The sequence below is a fragment of the Sus scrofa genome, chromosome 5 (assembly GCF_054392235.1).
Source record: "Sus scrofa isolate SSC_HxYL_T2T_F1_AM1 chromosome 5, Sscrofa_HxYL_maternal_Yorkshire_Landrace_v2.0, whole genome shotgun sequence".
Lineage (NCBI taxonomy): Eukaryota > Metazoa > Chordata > Mammalia > Artiodactyla > Suidae > Sus > Sus scrofa.
Genome location: NC_139387.1, coordinates 51147251 through 51169126, shown reverse-complemented (window position 1 = coordinate 51169126; position 21876 = coordinate 51147251). Strand labels below are relative to the sequence as shown.

The 21876-nt window shown below is 34.8% G+C and overlaps 1 protein-coding gene across 3 annotated transcripts in view; it reads right to left on the bottom strand.

The window, feature by feature from the left end:
* Positions 1-21179, bottom strand: part of ERGIC2 (ERGIC and golgi 2) — a 47157-nt gene extending 25978 nt beyond the window's left edge. The window contains exons 1-6 of one of the 3 annotated variants that reach the window (XM_005655651.4): positions 21105-21152; positions 14452-14520; positions 12974-13119; positions 10834-10942; positions 8003-8049; positions 6390-6460 (exon numbers count right to left, since the gene is read on the bottom strand). In XM_005655651.4, the coding sequence (XP_005655708.1) occupies positions 6390-6460; positions 8003-8049; positions 10834-10942; positions 12974-13079 (333 nt within the window). In that variant the 5' untranslated portion in view covers positions 13080-13119; positions 14452-14520; positions 21105-21152. 3 annotated transcript variants of the gene reach the window in all.
* Between the last annotated feature and the right edge of the window lie 697 nt (positions 21180-21876).

Here is a 21876-nt window from a genome sequence, read left to right as displayed (position 1 = left end):
CTACAATGATACTTCCAAAAATAAGAAAAGTAAATTTTTCTAATTATTTCTCAATGAGATTTAATGTCACGAAGATAGAAAAAAAAAATGGAATGATCTACAATATATTAGAGTTGAAAGATAATCACTAAATTTTAACCTATAATGAAAGCATTGAAAAAAAGATTGATCCCATTGGACCAGGGCAAAGTTCAAAACATGCATCTGATGGAAAAACTGATAAAGATATTGAGCATAGCTTCATAAAATTCAACATCATTTGATAAGAATTTTAAAAAGCAGAAGTAAAAGCACTGATATGAACATCATTAAAGCAAACGAGCAGGCAAAAAAAACTTTTTTTACTTCAGATCATCAATACTACTGAGAAAAAAAATAATTAGAGAATCCACACATGGATATATAGGTAAAATATTTAAAAGAAAAAAAGCATTTAAGTAGACAAATATGTTACCTACAAAGGAAAAAAAAAAAAAATGTGCCAGAAGGCAATAAAGGAATATCTATAAAGTTTTGAGTGCAAACAACCGTAACAGCAAGAATTTTATCCTCAGCCAACCTTATATTTTAAAGAACAGAATGACATAAAACACAACCTACAAAGTCCTCACAAAATGATAAATAAAGAAACTAAGAACGGTAGAAAAAAGGAATAAAATGCAAAGTTGAATAATTATTTCTAAACTAGTAATGAAATGTAATGCATATGTTGATATGTCTAATAATAATCATCTTGATCTAAATTTCCAGATAATAGTTTAATATACAATAACATGGTACCTGAATTTTGTAAGATACCTAACTTCCCAAAAAATTGTGATAATTTTATGAGTGAGAATACAGGAGTTAGGAAGTAGAGAGGTTCAGAGCAGCAATAACCAAAGTTACTTTTTCTTTAGAAATTTCTATTTTAAAATGAAGTGTGTACATCAAAAGTTATATACTTTGTTGCTATAAGCTAAAATAATTTGGTAATCAAAGCAGACCTAAGGGCTTCCTTTTTAATCCTCCACACATTCAGTTAATTCTAATCCTCCTAAATCACCTTTAACTTCACTTTGCAATATTGTTTAAAGAGGGTTCAAAAAACCAGCTTTTGGTTTCACTTATCTTTTCTATTGTTTTCTTAGTCTCTATTTCATTTATTTCTGCTCTGATCTTTATGATTTCTTTCCTTCTACTCAGTCGCCACTTGTTTGTGGTTTCAGGGGTTTTTTTGTCTGTTTGTTTTTTGCAGCTTTTTTGTCATTGATTTCTAATCTTATATAGCACTGTAGTCGGAAAAGATGTTTGATATGATTTCAATTTTCTTAAATTGATTGAGGCTTGATTTGTGGCCCAGAATGTGATCTGTCCTTAAGAACATTCCCTGTGTACTTGAGAAGAATGTGCATTCAGCTGCCTTCAGATGGAATGTTCTGACCATTTTGTCTAATATGTCATTTAAGGCCTCTGTTTCTTTTAACAACTTTCTGGATGAATGATCTGTCCATTGTGTAGGTGGGGTGCTAAAGTTCCCAATTATTGTGTTATTGTAGTTTTCTCCTTTTATGTCTGCTAACATTTGCTTTCTATATTCAGGTGCTCCTATGCTGGGTGCCCATATATTTATAACTGTTATAGCTTCTTGGATTGATTCTTTGATCATTATATAATATCTCTTATAAAAGTCTTTATTTTAAAGTTTATTTTTTCTCAGAATGAATGTTACTACTCCAGCTTTTTTTATTTCGATTTGCATGGAATATCTTTTTTCATCCTCTTACTTTCAGTCTATATGTGTTCCCAAAACTGAAGTGGATGGATCTGTTGTAGAGAGTATAGTCATGTGCCTTTTTTTTGTATCCATTCAGCCAGTCTAGGTCTTTTGGTTGGAGCATTTAATCCACTTACATTTAAGGTAATTATTGATAAGTATGTCCTTACTGCCATTTTGGTAACTGTTTTGAATTTGGTTTTGTTGACCTTTTATCTTCCCTTCTATTGTTCCATTTTCTTTTGGTTTGATGATTTATCTTTAGTGTTGTGCTTGAATTTCTTTTTCTTATTTATTTGTATATCTACCATACATTTTTGGTTTGTGGCTGCCATGTTTTGATAAATTGATAAATCCTTAGGACAAACTCATAAAGGCAAAAAGGGAGTAGACTCATCAAAAAATTAAAAATGAAAAAGGAGAGGTTACAATGGACATCATAGAAATACAAAGGATTGTACGAGACTACTACAAGCAATTATATGCCAGTAAAATGGACAAACTAGAAGAAATGGACACATTTTTAGAAAAGAACAATATTCTAAGACTGAATCAGGAAGAAATAGAAAATAGGAATGGACCAGTCACATCTTTTCTGAAATTAAAAGATGTGACTAAAAAACTTCAAAAAATAAAAGTCCAGGACAAGATGGCTTCATAGGCAAATTCTACCAAACATTTAGAGAAGTGCTAATACCTATCTTTCTTTAACTATTCCAAAAAATTGCAGAGGAAGAAACATTCCCAAACTCTTTCTATGAGGCTACCATCACCCTGAGAGCAAAACCAGACAAAGATATCACAAAAAAGTGAAAATTATAGGCCAATATCATTTATTAATGTAGATGCAAAAATCTTCAACAAAATACTAGCAAACTAAATCCAACAATTCATTAACAGGATTATACACCATGATCAAGTGGGATTTATTCAAGGGATGCAAGGATTTCTCAATATCTGCAAATCAGTGTGATAATGATAAATAAAAGAATAAATAAATAAAAGAATAAAATAAATAAAAGAATAAAAACCGTATGATCATCTCAATAGATGCAGGAAAAGCTTTTGACAAAGTCCAACACCCATTTATGATAAAAACCTTCCAGAAAGTGGGCATAGAGGGAACCAACCACAATATAGGTCATATATGACAAACCCACAGCTAACATCATTCTCAACAGAGAAAAGCTAAAAAAATTTCTGCTAAGATCAGGAATAGGACAAGGATGTCCACTCTTGCCACTTTTTTTTTTTTTTTAGGGCCATACCTGTGGTATACAGAGGTTCCCAGTCTAGGAGTCGAATCAGACTGCAACAGCCGGTCTATAACACAAGCCACAGCAATGGAGGATCTAAAGCCATGTCTGCAATCTACATCACAACTCATAGCAATGCCAGATCCTTAATCCACTGAGCAAGACCAGGGGATCATACCTGCATCTTCCCAGATACTAGTCAGGTTCATTACCACTGAGCCCCAACTGGAACTCCCTCTCTTGCTGTTTCTATTCAACATAGTTTTGAAAGTCCTAGCCACAGCATTCAGAGAAGAAAAATGAATCCAAATTGGAAAAGAAATAAAATGATCAGTTTGCAGACGACATGATAGAAAATCCTAAAGATGCTATGAGAAAACTACTAGAGCTCATCAATGAATTCAGTACAGTTGCAAGATACAAAATTAATACACAGAAATCTCTTGCATTCCTAAATACTAGCAACAAAAGATCAGAAAGAGAAGTTAAGGAAACAATTCCATTTAACACTTCAACAACAACCAAAAAAAAATATCTAGGGCTAAACCTCCCTAAGGAGGCAAAAGATCTGTACTCTGAAAACCATAAGTCACTGATCAAAGAAATCGAAGATGACATAGATGGAAGACATAACCATGCTTTTGGAGTAGAAGAATCAATACTGTCAAAATGACTATACTACCCAAGGCAATCTACAGATTCAGTACAATTCCTATTGAATTACCAATGGCATTTTTCACAGAACTAGAACAAAATTTGTTTAAATTTGTATGGAAACACAAAAGACCCCAAATAGCCAAAGCAATTCTGAGAAAGGAAAAATGGAGCTGGAGGAATCAGGCTCCCTGACTTCAGACTATACTACAAAGCTATAGCCATCAGAACATTATGGTACTGGCACAAAAACAGATATATAGAATAGTGGAACAGAATAAAAAGTACAGAAATAAACCCATGCACATGCACTAATGGTCAACTGATCTATGAGAAAGGAGGCAAGAATATGCAATGGATCAAAGAAAGTCTCTTCAATAAGTGGTGTGGGGAAAACTAGACAGCTACATGTAAAAAAATGAAGTTAAGACACTCTAGGAGTTCCTGTCATGGCTCAACCCACTGAGGACCCAAGAGTTTCTCTTTGAGGCCACAGGTTTGATCCCTGGCCTCTCTCAGTGGGTTAAGGATCCAGCACTGTTGTAAGAGGAGCACAGTTCACAGATGCAGCTCAAATCCAGTATTGCCATGGTTGTGGTGGAGGCCTCAGATGAAGTTCCAATTTAATCCCTGGCCCAGGAATTTCTATATGCTGCAGATGTAGCTGTAAAAAGAGAAAAACAAAACAAAACTCTCTCTAGCACCATACACAAAAATAAACTCAAAATGAATTAAAGACCTATATATAAGACCAGATACTATAAAGCTCTTAGAAAAAAACATAGGCAGAACACTGACATAAATTGCAACAATATCTTTTTAGATCTACCTCCTCGAATAATGAAAAAAATAAAAAATAAACCAATGGAACCTAATTAAACTTGTAGGTTTTTGCAAAAGAAACCATAAACAAAACAAAGAAAACTCACAGAATGGAAGAAATTATTTGCAAATGAAGCAACTGACAAGGAATTACTATCCAAAATATACAAACAACTCCCACAGCTCATTATTAAAAAACAAACAACCCAATTTAAAAAATGAACAGAAGATCTCAATAGACATTTCTCCAATGAAGACATACAGATGGCCAAAAAAACATATGAAAAGATGCTCAACATCACTAATTACTGGAGAAATGAAATCAAAACTACAGTGAGGTATCACCTTACGCCAGTCAGAATGGCCACCATCAAAAAGTGTATAAACAATAAATGCTGGAGAGGGTGAAGAGAAAAAAGAACGCTCCTACACTGCTGGTGGGAATGTACACTGGTACAACCACTATAAAAAAAAAAAAGTATGGAGTTCCTCAAAAAACTAAAAACAGAACTACCATATGATCCATCAATCCCACTCCTGGGCATCTATCCAGAGAAAACCACAATCCAAAAAGATGCATGCACCCCAATGTTCACTGCAGCACTCTTTACAATAGCCAAGCCATAGAAGCAATCTAAATGTCCCTCAACAGAGGAAGGGATAAAGAAGAGTTGATACATATATACAATGGAATCTTAGACACAAAAAAAAAAGAATAAAATAATGCCACTTGCAGCAATGGATGGACACTGAGATTATCATACTAAGTGAAATGAATCAAAGACAAATATCGTATGGTATCACTTATTTGTGCAATCTTAAAAAAAAAAAAAAGGATACAAATGAACTTATTTTTGGAAAGAAACAGACTCATAGGCTTTTAAAACAAATTTATGGTTACCAGAAGGGACAGGAGGTAGCAAGGATGTATTGGAGGTTTAGCACTGCCATATGCACACTGGTATATGACATGACTGGCCTACAGAGACTTGCTGTGTAGCACAGGGAACTCTCCCCAATATTCTGTGATACTCTATATGTGAAAATAATCTGAAAAAAGAATGAATTCTGTATAGCTGAATCATTTCGTTGCACAGAAGAAATTATCACAACACTGTAAATCAACTACACTTCAAGAAAATTTAAAAGGTAGATGGTTCACTACTATCACTGGTAAAACAACTCAAGAATACATTGGTAAACATAAGTACCACAATGCCAACAGAGCAGTCAGCAACTCAAAGTAGCTAGGAGTTCAATGCTTTGTTCTTTAAAGGTTCTTAGTTCTGATCATGACTTCTTATTACCTACCCTTATAATGTGAGTGCCACTAATGTGATGTTCTTTTCTGGTAAATAATTTTTATTTACACACAACCTGTACTTATTGAAAACAATAAGAGAATGTCAGTATTTCCCTAACTCTGGGAAATGGCAGTGTGAAGCAAAGAGAAAGAAGTGAATGCATATGAAATGTCTCCTCTTAGATACTGCTTCATACTTGATTTGAGAAATACAGCTCAAACATTTGTAAAAACTCACATTTGATAAAAGTAAAATACGAATAGAACAAAGAATTTCCAAATCATTAGAAGAAGAAAATTTCATCACTATAGCAACTATATAAAAGAGAAAAGGAAACTTAGAAATCATTGACAAAAAATAAAAATAAGCTATAGCAGCTTATCCAGAAAGTTAACAATGGTCATCTCAAGGCTTTAGTATCAGAAACAACTTTCTTCTTCCCCCTAAAGGCTTACACAGAATACAGATTTCTTTCGAATTAAGAATACATATTTAAAAAAAAAAAGCTCAGACAGAATTAAAAGCAATTATCAAAACTTTCTTCGAGGGAACAATTTTTGAAAGCACACTTAAAAAGAACATGTGAATCAAACTTACTGGTTCATAAACTAGACCATCTGTAGATGCAACCATTGTTTCTGCTAAATCCAATACATCTGCTCCAACATCTGTATTAAAAAAAATTAAAGTTTTATATTCTATATTCACAGCCAAACTATATCTGATTGATATAAACTAACAAATTAAGATGACTAATAGAGGAGTTCCCTTGTGACACAGGAGTTTAAGGATCCAGCACTGTCACTGCAGCAGCCCAGGTCACTGCTGTGGCATGGGTTTGATCCCTGACCCAGGAATTTCCACATGCTCAGACATGGCTGAAAAGAAAAAACAAAAAAGATAACTAAGAGAAAACTCACAAATAATGTAGAATCACTTTTCCTATGCTGCTTGTAAGTTAAAACAGTAGCATCATACAGTTTGGGTGGAGCTATTTCCAAAAATTAATAATGCTTTTTCTACTTCTTCCCAGTAAAAAAGATGACTTGGAATCTCACAGTAAAAATGCATAAACTTGGAGTTCTCTTGTGTTACAGTAGGTTAAGGATCAGTGTTGTCACTCTAGCGGCCTGGGATGCCTCTATGGCACAGGTTTGATCCCTGCTGGGAGAACTTCCACATGTCGTGGGCAAAACCAAAAAAAAAAAAAAAAAAAAAAAAAAAAAGAGCATGAACTCTACTGAAGAGCTTTGTAAAAACTGGCAAGAACCTAATCATAATTACTAAATTATTTACATAATTACTAATATTGCTGAACAATATTAATTACAAGGCTTATTTTTTGAGATTAAGAGAAATCTTAAGGCAAAGCTGTTAGTTGGTGACTTTTAAAAAAATCAAAAAATAGGAAAAATTTATTTTGAAAAGGCTAAAACTTGGTTTTCAAACATCTAAAATAATGCAAAATATGATACTCAGGATTAATGCTAACTCAAAGTTTAGACAAAAAGTATTTATTTTCTCTTAAAATTATGAACATAAGGAAAAATAAATGGAAAAGGAAGAGAAATTTAAGATTGTTCTTAGATGAAATCTCCTAGAAATTAATCTCCTTAATTGGAGAAAATAATTTCACATTTGAAAAAATTTTGTCTGAACTAATGAAATTTTGGTCTCTACTTTTCAGGTAGTAATTTAAGATACAGTTTCCTCATTTTTGAGAGCAATACTGATTCAAACATTATCTACCTGGCATATTAATACTTTATCATACTTCTACCGGTATAATTAAAATGAAGTCAGTGAAAAAAACAGAAAAAGAGTGACATCACTGTTAACTTAAAAGACTTGAATCTGTATTTTAATATGCAAAAGTAAAGGGTAGTAAACTGAAACAGTGAAACAAGACATGCGTGTGGAAGTGGGTGTAAAAATTGGTACTCCAAACAAAAAAAGAAATAAAGGATATACCTAAACTAGAACTTTGACTTATAAGAATTTCCTCTAATTTTCTTTCATTTTAATTATAGGGAAGAAATTAAACACTATTAGCTAGGGAAAAATAACTTTCATTCTTAAATGCAAACACAATAATAGTACTTTAAGATATCATAAAGGAAAACTAAAGTTAAAACAACCACTGGTTTTTATTTTTTACTAGCAATCATTTAAACCATAAACTATGTATGCATTCATCAAGATATACTTACATTGACACTTCATGGCAACAGTAATATCTATATTGATTCTCAATTTGCTAAAAGACAAAAAAGAAATATTAATACTTACCAATTTATCAACAAAACATGAGAAATATAAATCAATTGATCTATGAAAAGCTAGGACTTTATACAGAATGAAATATGTCAATAAGATCCTGGATGGCACTTCAGGAGCTTCTGTCATAGTTCAGTGATTAACAAACCTGACTAGTAACCATGAGGTTGTAGGTTCGATCCCTGGCCTCACTCATGCAGTATCACATGGCCAAAACAGGCACTTTAAAAGTAAAAATTTTATTTTATAATTATTTGAAAAAGCTTTTTTTTTTTTCTTTTTTGTCTTTTGCCTTTTCTTGAGCCGCTCCCATAGCATATGGAGGTTCCCAGGCTAGGGGTCCAATCGGAGCTGTAGCCACCGGCCTACACCAGAGCCATAGCAATGCGGGATCCGAGCCGCATCTGCAACCTACACCACAGCTCACGGCAACGCCGGATTGTTAACCCACTGAGCAAGGCCAGGGATCGAACCCACAACCTCATGGTTCCTAGTTGGATTCATTAACCACTGCGGCACGATGGGAACTCCCTTGAAAAGCTTTCTGATTTGACAAGTTTTTAACAAGTGTCCTTTAATTAATTCTATAATTAATAACTAGAAGCAACTCAGAAAAAAGTCTTAATCTCTGTTTACATAAAGCTAATAGAGACTACTCCATTAAAGAATGTAAAACTTTAAAATGAAGAGTTAGGAAAGTCTTTTCTCCCCTATTTATCAAATAACATACATCAAGCATTATCATCTTTATTCTTAATCATGCATTCATAAAGTTGGTAAGCTTCAGTTTTGCAGAACTATCAAACTTTTTTTCACTCTAATAATTTTCATCTGCTTTCAATAGGGAGTACAGATTTTCAGAGCTTAATAGAGTCTTAAAAGTTGTCCAGAGTTCAAATGTGTGCCCCAAATAAATAACCCTGGGGTTTAGGCTCAGGATATATTATAGGAACGAGAGGATGAGGCCACGTAGACAGGCTTCTGGGCAACTCTACTACACACTTCCGTGGTGAACTACATATGACTTCATTTGTAAAGAATAAAAAATGTTTAATTGGTGCTAAAAAATATATTAAAAAAAAGAAAATCAATTCCTTAAAAAGGAATGTACCAAGAAAAATTTTGATGTTACAGATGAAGAACCTGAGGCCCAAAAGAAGTCAGTTTTATGACCTGCCCAAGGTTACACAACAACTTTTACAAAGGTTGACTGATTTATAGTTCTCACAGACCTGATAAGGAAAATACTATAATTATTATCCCTATTTTACAAAAAAAGGAAACAGAAGCACATGGAGATATAGATTTAAGTTCCCTATATACCTAGTGAATAGAAGAGCTGAGATTGAAATTGAGAAGTAAATGTTTCCTACTATCCTGTGCAATCTTAATATTATAAAAATATTATGTTTAATCAATTAAAAAGTCCAAACAATACAAATAAATTAAAGTATATTTTGTCTCCTAATTAAGGTATTAATATTTTCAAAGATTTAAAAAGTGGTGTTGCCAGTCAGAATGGCCATCATTAACAAGACAATAAATAACAAATGCTGGAGAGGGTGTGGAGAAAGGTACCCTCCTTCACTGGTGGGGGGAATGTACATTGGTACAACCACTAGAGAAAACAGTATGGAGGTACCTCAGAAAACTAAATATAGAACTACCATATGATTCAGCAATCCCACTCCTGGGCATATATCCAGACAAGATTTTCATTGAAAAAGATAGATGCAGCACATCCAATATGTTCATTGCAGCACTATTCACAATAGCCAAGACATGGAAACAACCTCAATATCCATCTGTGGGTGACTGGATTAAGAAAATGTAGTATGTGAACACAATGGAATACTACTCAGCCATAAAAAAGAACAAAATATTGCCATTTGCAGCAACATGGATGGAACTAGAGAATCTCATACTAAGTGAAGTAAGTCAGAAAAAGGAAGACAAATACTATATAATATCACTTATATCTGGAATCTAATACATGGCACAAATGAACCTATCTATAGAAAAAAAAACAAACTCAGGGACTTGGAGAAACAGACTTTGGTTTCTGAGGGAGAGGGAGAGGGGCAGACTGGGTGTTTGGGGTCAGTAGATACAAACTACTGCACTTGAAGTGGATAAGCAATGAGATCCTGCTATACAGCACAGGAAACAATTCTTTAGTCACTTGTGACAGAACATGATAGAGGATAACGTGAGTAAAAGAATGTGTGTATATAAATACATATACACACATACATATATACACATACACATATGTATGACTGGGTCACTTTGCTGTATAGCAGAAATTGAAAGAACACTGTAAGTCAACCATAATAGAAAAAATAAAAATCTTAAGTAAAAAATAAAAAATATTGTTTAGCTTAAAAGATTAGATATAATTTACAAAAATCAAGTTATAAGTGTATATAATTTTATTTTCCAGTTTTTACAGATCAGTAAGATATTTAATAAACAATTTCAAAACATTAAACAATTTCCACCATTTCAACCTCTAAGGAAAAACATTACGTTTTAACCTTTTTAAACAAATCCATATTCAATCTGAGAACCTCTTCTGCAAAATTTAACCATTACTCAAATGATTCTAAAATGTTTCACCAAATGCATACAATTAATGAGAAATTTACAGGACTATTTCTTTAGAATTAAAATAAACCAGGTATAAATTATTTGACTTCTCTTTTATGATATATTATCTTCACAGCAATTTCAATCTAAAGGCACTTCAAAAAAAAATATTTACCTAGAAAAATCCTTGTCTACTTCATATTCATACTTCATCCATGTATCTTGATATACTGAAAATTCCATTATAGTTAATAAAGCCATAGTGGTAAATGCTATTAGAGAAACTGAGAAACCAACAAAAAAGAAAGCATTAAAACAATTTTTGATAAGGAAACAGGAAACCATTTTAAGTGAGATAAAAACTAGCAAAGAATGCCCTAAAATGACTGCCATGTGAATGAATACTTTATATAATATTCTTGAAATATTCATTATAGATTTTTTTTCCCTAAAACAGCTCAAAATAAAGATTTAATGAGTATAAACATGAAAACAAACATTTGCACTATTGAGAAAGCATTTTATTTCTTCAGCATTAAGGACATCTTTCACTAAATAGATTTGCCAAAACTTTACCTTCTTATATATTAAAGTGTCATAGATATGATAAATGATTAAAGTAAGCTTAAGTTTCACAATACAGATTTGATAGTAGTCCCCTCAGAATTAAAAATGTATTCATGCCTGTAGTTCAATTAAAAACACAAAACAAGAGTTCCCGTCGTGGAGTAGTGGTTAACGAACCAGACTAGGAACAATGAGGTTGCTCGTTCGATCCCTGTCCTCACTCAGTGGGTTGAGGATCCGGCGTTGCCGTGAGCTGTGGTGTAGGTTGCAGACGTGGCTCGATCCCGTGTTGCTCTGGCTCTGGCTTAGGCCAGTGGCTACAGTTCCAATTAGACCCCTAACCTGGGAACCTCCATACAGTGCAGGTGCAGCCCTAGAAAAGACCAAAAAATAAATAAATAAATAAAAACACCAAACAAAAAACTAGCCTAATTTCTTAGCTCCTGAGAAGTCACACAATCTGTGTGCCAGAAACTCAAACATGTCCAAATCTCAAATAAAACATATCTACTTTGAAATCTCCTAAATATTTCACTTCATTTTATAAAAGCAAGTAAAAGATATGACAGAAAAGAACCACCATACTGTAACAAAATACACTTATAATGGATTGTGCAACAAGAACTCGTACTATTTTCATTAACAAAATGTAATTACAAGAGATTAGAAATAGTAATTTATTACACTTTACCAAATGAAATGTAAATCCTATATAAAATATTTTATTAGCTCTTCAGAGAGAAATAAATAACAGTAAATACTCTTATAGTTGCATATCTTCTTCTATTTCATTATTTTTCTTTTATTTAACAAATACTCCTATCTGTACCAGGTACTATTCTAAGCATTTTATAAATATTAACTTAATTATTATTGCAACTCGACTAGGTGAATACTGATATTCCTATTTTGTGAAAGAAATAAACTAAAGCATAGACGACAGATTGAGTAAATTCCTCAAGGTCAACAGTTAGGAAAGGTCAGAGGTGGAATTTAAATCCAGACAGTCTGACTCCAAAGTCTAAGCTCTTAAGTGTTACCCCACACTCTCTTCAGTAATGTGAAATTTAAGAATTTTTACTGTAACGTCTAAATTAATTTATTCTTCGCATTCTCGTTGTAGCTTGGCAGGTTAAGAACCTGATTTACTGTCCTGAAGATGAGGGTTCAATCCCTGGCCTTGCTCAGTGAGTTAGGGATCTAGTGTTGCTGTTAACTGTGGTATAAGTTGCAGATGTGGCTTGGATCCAGTGTTGCTGTGGCACAGGTCTGCAGCTGCAGCTCTGATTTGACCCCTGGCCCAGGAACTTCCATATGCCATAGGTGCGGCTATAAAAAAATACAAATAAAAATAAAAAATAAAAAAAGAATTGATTTATTCTAAACCAAAAAAGACTGAGGCAGTTTTCAGCATTAAATAACCTCAATTCTAATATATACAATAATCTTGTTAATATAAGTATACATAACTCAAGAGCACTAAAGCAGTAAAATGGGATTAATTTGTTCAGTAATGTTTTAACAAACATTGCTAAATGCACAGACTGCACTGGGTTGGATGCCAAAGAGAATATGTATAAGAAAAAAACTAAGACAAACAGTGGGACATGAGGACAGACCAGCTATGAAGCTACTGCATAGTTCTTCACTGATGAGTTCTTCCTCATGACTACATTTTTGTTTGTTGTTGCTTGGATCACTCAGAAGTTGCACTTACTGCAGGAGTTTTCATTTGAAGTGATACTCACCTGTACCCCCACTGGCTGAAGTCTCTACATAGCTGTCAGGAACCTTTGGAAAGGCATCCAACTCTTTCACCAAACTTAAGGTTTTCTTCCGATTCAGTCGCCTCATCTTCAGGAAAACCTTCTTCTTCTTCTTTCATATAGTCATGCTAAGAAATAAAAAATAAGTAAATTAATACTTTAAAAAGATTCTTTTTTTTTTCTTTCATTTCTTTTCTTTTTAGATAACCGAAAAATATCCTTGGAACAACTTAACATTCTTATTTCTCTTTGAGAAAAAAAAAGCTTAATAACTTATCAACATCTCTCCTTTCACTGTTCCCACCCTGAAAAAAAGTACTAATGAAAGGCAATTTACACACAAAAACACATAAAACAGTCAGGGGCAAATGTGAATTCAATCACATTTGCCAATATTTAAATATACAAATTAATACATAGTTTTTCTCCTATTAACAAAATACATAAAAATAATATATTCCCATTAATAGATGATAATGAAGTAATGAAATAGGCATGCTCATATATTGCTAACAAGAATATAAATATTCACCACTCCTCTTTTGATTTTAGGAATGTACACTAAGGAAAAAAATCTGGGTTGTGCACAAAAATTTAACTGTGAGGGTATTTCTTGTATGGTCATTTCAAAATACTGAAGATAGAAACAAATTTCTCATATCCAGTATTCTGAATCTATGTAAACACTGAAAAAGTATTATTTACAAATTACTTGCTATTCTCTTTTTGATCAGTATGGCAACTACATCTAAAATATGTTAGCCATCCTGGAGTTCCCATCATGACTCAGTGGGAAACAAATCTCACTAGTACCCACGAGGATGCAGGTTCAATCCCTAGCCTTGCTCAGTGGGTTAAGGACCGGCATTGCCGTGAGCTTGGTGTAGGTCGCAGACACAGCTGGGATACTGCGTTGCTATGGCTGTGGTGTAGGCCAGTGGCTAAAGCTCCAATTTGACCCTAGCTTGGGAACCTCCATGTGCCATGGGCGCAGCCCTAAAAAGACCAAAAAATAAAAATAAAATAAAAATTAAATTAAATGTTAGCCATAAAATAACTGAAATCTCAAAGATTTATATAATTTTATAAGACTGACTTATATAAATAATATTATAGGTAATAATACAAGCATTATCAGAAATCAAAGTTGTATTCATAAAATCAAAACATACTAGCAGAATAAGTCAAATAGCTGCATAAGTCATTAAAAGAAAGTCTCTAGAAGGCAGACTTGTCTGCAATCTAAGTAGGATTAATACAGAAAGAACAGACCACAGAGCATTCATGGAGAAAAAGGAGACTCGGGGAAGTAAAAACTGTTAGTAATCACAAACCAAAAAGAGAGCAGACCCTAACCAGGGGTACTAATAATCCATCCATGAAGGAGTTATTGCCCTAAAGTGAAGCTGAATGCATTAGTAGGTTGATTTCATTTGCCATTATAAACATTCAACAACCACCTCTTGCTTGACTCCATGCTCAAAAGTGGCCATCAGGTTATAATTTTGCTTCTCATGTATATAATTTTCCTAAGGGGGGAAAAAAAAAGACAAAAAGGATAGCAGTATCTGATCTGACAGTTATAAAACTATTTTCATTTGTAAATTAAGCTTCTGAGTGTTTAAGCATAAGCCATGCTCCTCAAGTTTGTTCAACTCCATAATCAATTTATTTTCTGTACCTGCTTATCAAACTGAACCTTCTTCCATCTTTCAATTTCTACTCAACTTTCTTACAGGAGTTAAATAATAAATATGTTAAAGCCTTTTATGTTTAAAACAAAAGTCTCCACTTATGTTCAAGTCCAACTCCAATTATAGATCTCTGGCTATATTCCTACAGCCAAACTTAAAATGAGTTGACCCTCTTCATACACTGAGATGAATTCCTCTGCTCTCAACTAAATTTGCTCTCAGCAAGGGTATTAACAACTTCCTTAGCACCAATCCAAAGGATACTTTTTAGGCCTTATTCAATTTTGCTTCAGAGAAAATGCATTTTCTCACTTGTTTATCACTTCTTTTTCTTTTGGAAACAATCTCTTACCTTGTCTTAAACAGTATTATACTCCTGAGTGTCATTCTACCTCTAAGCACTTCTTCAGCTTATTTTGCAGATTCTTCTTCCTCTCAGATTCTGCACCAGGCTATCCACCAAACCTCCACACTTTCCCCAAGTAATCTACTATCCCTTCCATTTCCACCTACATGTTGATTTCTCGCAAGTCTTCATTCCCCACTCAAATCTCTCTGCAGACTTGTATATCTTTTTGTCTTCTATTACATTTTCATTAGGGCACTCCCAAAACAATTCAGACTTAACAAATAGAAAAATAAATACTTCATCCTACCAAACCTGTTTTTCTCCTTATCCCTATCTTAGTTAATGATGACACCATGCAGCCAAATAGACAAACCAGAAACAAGAATTACATTCTTAGGCTTAAACCCCTCTTAAATTTCTCTCACATCTGTCTTTTCTTTTCCAGGTCCATTGAGAAGTCCCTTACTAGGACTCTAGTCTCAGCCGCCATAAACTATCTCTGCATTGCTTCAAACAATTTTCAATTTTTCAATTCTCTCTCCATACTACAACAAATAATCTTTTTAATACATAAAACTGATCAAATAAATTTCATTTTTAAATGTTTTTATAGGTTCCCATTACAAGACTTGGACTCTACCCTAACATAAACACAGGTCCTACTTACCTCTCTTCAAAACCCAATCCCTCAAAGTTTCACACTAAATCACTTTCTATTCCTTAAACATGATGTTTTCTCTACCAGAAAAAGCCTTTCCCTTCCGCCCCCACTCTACATTTAGCGAACTCCTATTTAGTCTAGACATCTCTCTCAAGGGGAAACAAACAAACAAACACCTATAATGTCAAACATAAAACAGCATGTGCTCCTAGAACACTGTGCCTTATCACACTATTTCTAATTGCTTAATTTTCTGTTTTCTCCACTGTAATATTAAGGCAGGAACTATGTCTAGCTTAATCTTTATATCTTCATGCCTGGCACAGTAGGTATTTGACAAATATTTATGGATGGATGGATGGAAGGAAGGAAGGAAGGAAACTTCCCCAAAGGAAGGAAATTTCCCTAGAAATACTCATGGTAGCACAGGTTTTCCAATCAGAACAGTCACACTTGGAAAAGTAAATCTGTAAAAATAGAAAATCTACAAAGAGAAGAATGTTTCTGTTTTGTTCACTACAGTATCCCCACCACCTAGGGCAGTGGTTGGCACATAGTAGGTACAGCATTATAGAGAGAATGACTAAAGATGTGAATTTTGCTTTCTAAACTTTCTGTACTTTAATAAGCTTTATAAATGTTTTCTTATAAATTATATACAAGTATAAAGATATGGCAAGCAGCTACTTCATTTTACAAATCCTCTAACAACTCATCATGCCTAGTCGACTAGCACTCCTCCCTTAATTGTCTGGTATGCTTGGCTACCTCCCAGCCTCTAGATTCTCCCACCCCTAGTTTCCATGATTCTATGGCCTGACCCAGAGAGCATGCATAGGGCACTCTCGTCACCTCTCCTACATTTTGGGATAGAAACATGAACAACAGTGGGACAGGTCCCTGGTGAACTGGCAGGGGATGCCTCACCTTCCGCTCAGACACTTCTATGATACAATGGAGCACCCTACCACTCTGCAGCTGCTCCTGTCCATTCCTGTTAGCTCAACACTAACCTACATCCAAGAAGTTCATTCTATCTCCAGTACTTGCTAATCTACTTTATATAGCCACTGTTCTGAGATGAACAATAACTCCTATTTTTCTAAAAGCAATCCTTCTACCTGCTCTTTATGAAACCGGACATTCTCCTGGTGGTAGTTCTTTTTGAATCTTACTTCATTTCTGAGACTCACAGGTAAAGGAGTATCTTTCAACATGATTTTCCTTAACCATCTCTTCCCTTTTTAATAACAAGCACACATACTATGTAGAATTATAGTTAATTTTCATATTATGTGCTAGGTGTTATTTGAAGCACTTTAATATATTAAATTCATTGAATCCTCTAAAGGACTCTACAAAGTAGGTAACTATTTTTATTGTCAATTATAGACAAGGAAACTGAGGCACAGAACAGTCAAGTATTTTTGAGAGCCACACAGCAGGGGATAGAAGCTGGATTCAATGCAAAGACGCTTGGCTCCAAAGTCCATGCTCCAACTCACAGTATACAATGACTCACTCGAGCACTTGATACCATCTTCTATTAATATCTAGATACATTTATACTTTCCTTAATGATTAGCACCTGGATCATTCATTATACATCTCTTCTTCCCCATTCCATCACCATCCTATGACACTCATTCTCTGGCACTCATTCACAATAACGACCCTTTTACTAGGTAAGCCTAGCAGGTCTTTTCCACTGACCTCTACCTTAACTCTATACAAAGCCACACATGAACAAGGCCATGTTTTGGCTCCTCTTAGTTTTAAAAACTGCTTCACCTCTAAAATCCAAAACACTAACTTTCCTCTCTGAGCAGAACAAATTATCAATCCTTCCAGCTCTTTAATTTCCTGACTAGGGAAAAATATCCTCTTCCTTTCCCTTGGATTCCTCTCAGTCATCCAGTTCATTGCTCCCATTCACATTCCACCTGCCTTTGCATCCAGCTCAGTCAGACATTTTCAAAAACATATTTAGAAAGACCCTAGACCAGTGGTTTCCAGAACCACAGAATTACCATTCTGTAACAAAATTTTCTAGTTTGTACTAAATGAAAACAACAAGGCAATACACGAACTTTTTAAGTTAAATTCATTAAATTTAAAAATTTGTTCTTTATAATCTGAGATTTCCTTCCTTTTTTCACGTGTCAGTGTCCTTTCTTTCATGAAATGATAAAAATAGATAGCAAGTTTTGTTTTTAGATGTCCTTTTTTAATAAAATTAAAAACTGCAGTTCTATATCAGCCCTTAAATCCAGCCACTTTCCCTGACTATATATATTTTTGTACTGGTTAACAAAATCTAAAAATTTAAGAATCATTGCACTAGGTTCTTTGGCCCACTGGTTGGTGTTGCTCTTCACATTTTAACAATCTCTTGTATCGTATGTTCAATTTCTCTGCTAAACGGTCATATAAACTAAAAAATGAAACAAACTTCAGGAAGTCATTGATAACAACTGAGACTAAGACAATGCTTTGAAAAACTGCCTAGGGAATGACAAACCACATTTCATGCTGGAACACAGACAAATACATTATCAACACTCAATCTAAGTAATGTCATACAGCCAATATTTCATTATCTGTGTCCTGGTCAATATAAGGAGACTATCAGATGCTTTGCCAAAATTAAAATATAGAATTCAAAACACTTTTAGGTATGATCTGCTCAGTTAAGTTTAATTACCTCTCCAAACAAAAAACGGAGACACAATTTATCTCCTGCTACACACGCTGTATGAGCTAAGTTCTGTTTCATTATGTATTTGACAGTAATAGAAATATTTATTTAGTTATTTAGTTAATAAATATAGCCATTGTTGGGGATTGAACTGTATCCACCAAAAGGATACATTTAAGTCCTAATCTCTGGTATCTGTGAATGGGCCTTATTTGGAAACAGGTGGGGTTTTAAAGATATAATTAGTTAAGATGAGATCACACTGTATTAAGGAGGCCCCAAAACCAATGACTGGTGCCTTTATAAGAAGGCACTGTGAGGATACATAGACACACAAGGAAGAATGCCATGTGAAGACAGGCGGAGATTAGAGCAATGTATCTACAAGCCAAGGGGTGCCAATATGCAGAAGAGGCAAGGAGGAATTCTTTCTTGGGGTCCTCAGAGGGAAGACGGCCTTGCCAACACCTTGATCCAGAGAGAACAAACTTCTACTTCTTAAGCCATCACTGAACTTCAGAAACAAAAAGCAAAACCAAAAAACAATTCCTGTAATTTTAAACTACTTGATTATATTGCATTAAAATACTGTAAAATTTTTATTAAAGATAAAGTAGTTTTACTCTACAAACACTAGATATCAAAAAAGCACTTATTCTTTTTATGTTAAAACTTTTTTCAATAGTTAAACGTTGTTTTAAAAATTACTTACAGTAGCATAACTCAAACAAATCTAATAATCCTCCAGATTTTTCTTTTTTTTTTTTTTTTTTTTTTTGTCTTTTTGCCTTTTCTAAGGCCGCTCCCACAGCATATAAAGGTTCCCAGGCTAGGGATCTAATATCTGAGCCGTGTCTGCCACTTACACCACAGCTCACAGCAACACCAGATCCTTAACCCACTGAGCAAGACCAGGGATCGAACCTGCAACCTCATGGTTCCTAGTCAGATTCATTAACCACTGAGCCATGATGGGAACTTCATCCTCCAGATTTTTAAAAAGTTTACTTGGAAGCCAAGTAAGATGGTATAAACAGGAGTTTTGTGACCAGAAAAACTTGGGGTATATATTAATAATATAGACTGAAGAGTGTTTAATCAATTTGGGGATCAGTGAAAGATTGCTTTAAAAAGCATCTTCTTCAGTCTATATTTTAAGTACAAAGACAACATTTTGTAAGTAGATAAAGAAGATAGAAAACAAAAACTTAAAAATAACAAGTGCTAACACAAAATGAATGCTAACTGTAATGTCAGGCCTTGTTCTAGGTGCTTTTTATGTTTTAGCTCATTTGATTATCACCACCCACCTTACAAGTTAGGTATTATTATTCCCATTTTGCGGATAAGGAAATTAAGGCACAAAGAGGTTAATTTACCTATCATGACATTAAGAGGCAGAATCAGAATAAAAATTGAAAAACTGTTGGGTAGGATTTGCAGCAGGCACAGACTGCCTAAAAAGTAACTTCTATTAAAAATAAGTTTCAATATTTCTTCCAATTAAGTCACTGACCCTGAAAGAAATTTATCTGTTTTTCTAATTCTTTTTTATTGCTGTTGTTGCAGACTAGTACTGATTTCCTTTGGGACTTTCAAGTTTGATATACTTTTTTGACGTGTACCTTCCAACAATTACAACATTTAGTTGTGACTGAAGCTTATCGTCAAAAAGAAAGCAATTCCTCCCCTCCCCCAAGAAAACCACGATTATTTTTCATATTGTTCCTCTAAGAGAACTGAAATAATTGAGTCAGTCTGGAAACATCAATGAATAAATTAAGTAAGAAGGCGTAAGTCCTGAATTCTTCAGTGAATAAGTCTCATTCATTTCTTTATTGTGACTATATACTATAGTTCAAGGAAATAGGTACAACTTCGAACAAATGAATAAATTCCATTTTTAACTGTATCTTTATAACTGCTTCTGAAAGCCAGTCTTGAAACATTTTAACAGATATTATGTAACTTTGAGTTAAGTCTCAAGGGCACTAAATCCTAAATGTAAAATCCCTAGAACGTGTTTTCTCAATGACCTATCAATTCTATATACTACCAATGTCGAAGGCTACTCTATACCACGAGTTGACATATCATCTTATGAGGGTTTCTTAACCCTCGAGGGTTTCAGAAAAGTGGTGACACTCGAACCTGTCTCCCCTGTAGCATCTTGACGTGCCCTGCCCCTTTCTCGTTTTCCCAAGCGGCGTGCAAACCTCTCGAGGAGAGGCCAAGAGCTCGGTCTTTCCTAGAAAGAGGAAGCAACTTGCTGCGAAGAATTCGATATTTGTCTGAATGGGGGTGGGGAGCCAGACACCCGGGAGGATCGGGACATGATCCAGCTGGTAGCCACAACACGGGACCCTCCACGCCTGTGTACGGAAGGAGCCACTGGGGCACCGGGCACTGAGAGAAGCAACGGACCAGGGTCAGCAGCTAGCAGGGAGCACCTAAACTCCAAGTTGTAAGAAAGCTCAAACACTGGACTAGGGAAAGGGGTCCAGGCGCAGCGCTGCCCAGGGTCCTGCCAATAAACGCCCCCGGCGGAGGTAGGAAGAGCAGCTCCTAGTCCAGCCCGCTCTCCAGAGGAGAGGAATTATGCCAGAGAGCCAGCCCTTTGACGGGCTCTGAGCCCCTTTAACGACGTTCACGCCCTGAACAGCCCTGTAATAACCAAGGGAACAGCACCCGGCGGCGTTTCGGTATTTTACCTTGTGTTACGGTCCCAGCCGACCGCCATGTTTCACAGAAGCCCGGGCGGCCCGGGCTCCCGTTCACCCGGAAATATCGCGCGAACAAAAGCGACTACTACCGTTGAAAACGTCAGAAGGGAGACGACGTAGAGTTCTCGCGGTATTACCTTTGATGACGAGCGGCTTTGCAAATTCACAGGCGTGGTCCGAATGAAAGGGGCGTGGCGAAACGGTACTGAAGTTTAAACTTATTTCATTTGTAACTATATCGTGGTTAAGGAATTAATTTCTCCAGGAAGGGATTTATCTACCGACTGACAAAGGCAACAGAGCGAATCCAATCTCAACTCCTCAAACAATACTTCGTTACTAGTCAGAATTACTAGTTGCAAGAGTTACCGTTTGCCACCTTATCCACATCAATCCTCCAAACTCTGCACCACGTTGTGTGCCTTCTCTTTCTTAGCCTCTTTATTTTTTTCTATTAAGAGCATTTAAACTTTGCTTTCCAGACACGAGGAACACTTAATTATTTGCTAAAGGTTTTTCTTGTCTACCAGATAGTAAATTCTGTTAAGAAAGCACATCAGTCTTCCTTGATGGTTATATTACCAATACCCTACTATGCATGCACATATTTGTTGAGAAAAAAAATTAATATTTCATTCACTTTTCCCTAACACTTCATATTATAAGAAAGGTAATGGAACTTTGGAAAGAAAGAGCTCAAAGAGTAAGCTTATGTGTTACAGAGATTTTAATTGTATAATTTATTGACCGAGAATACAAA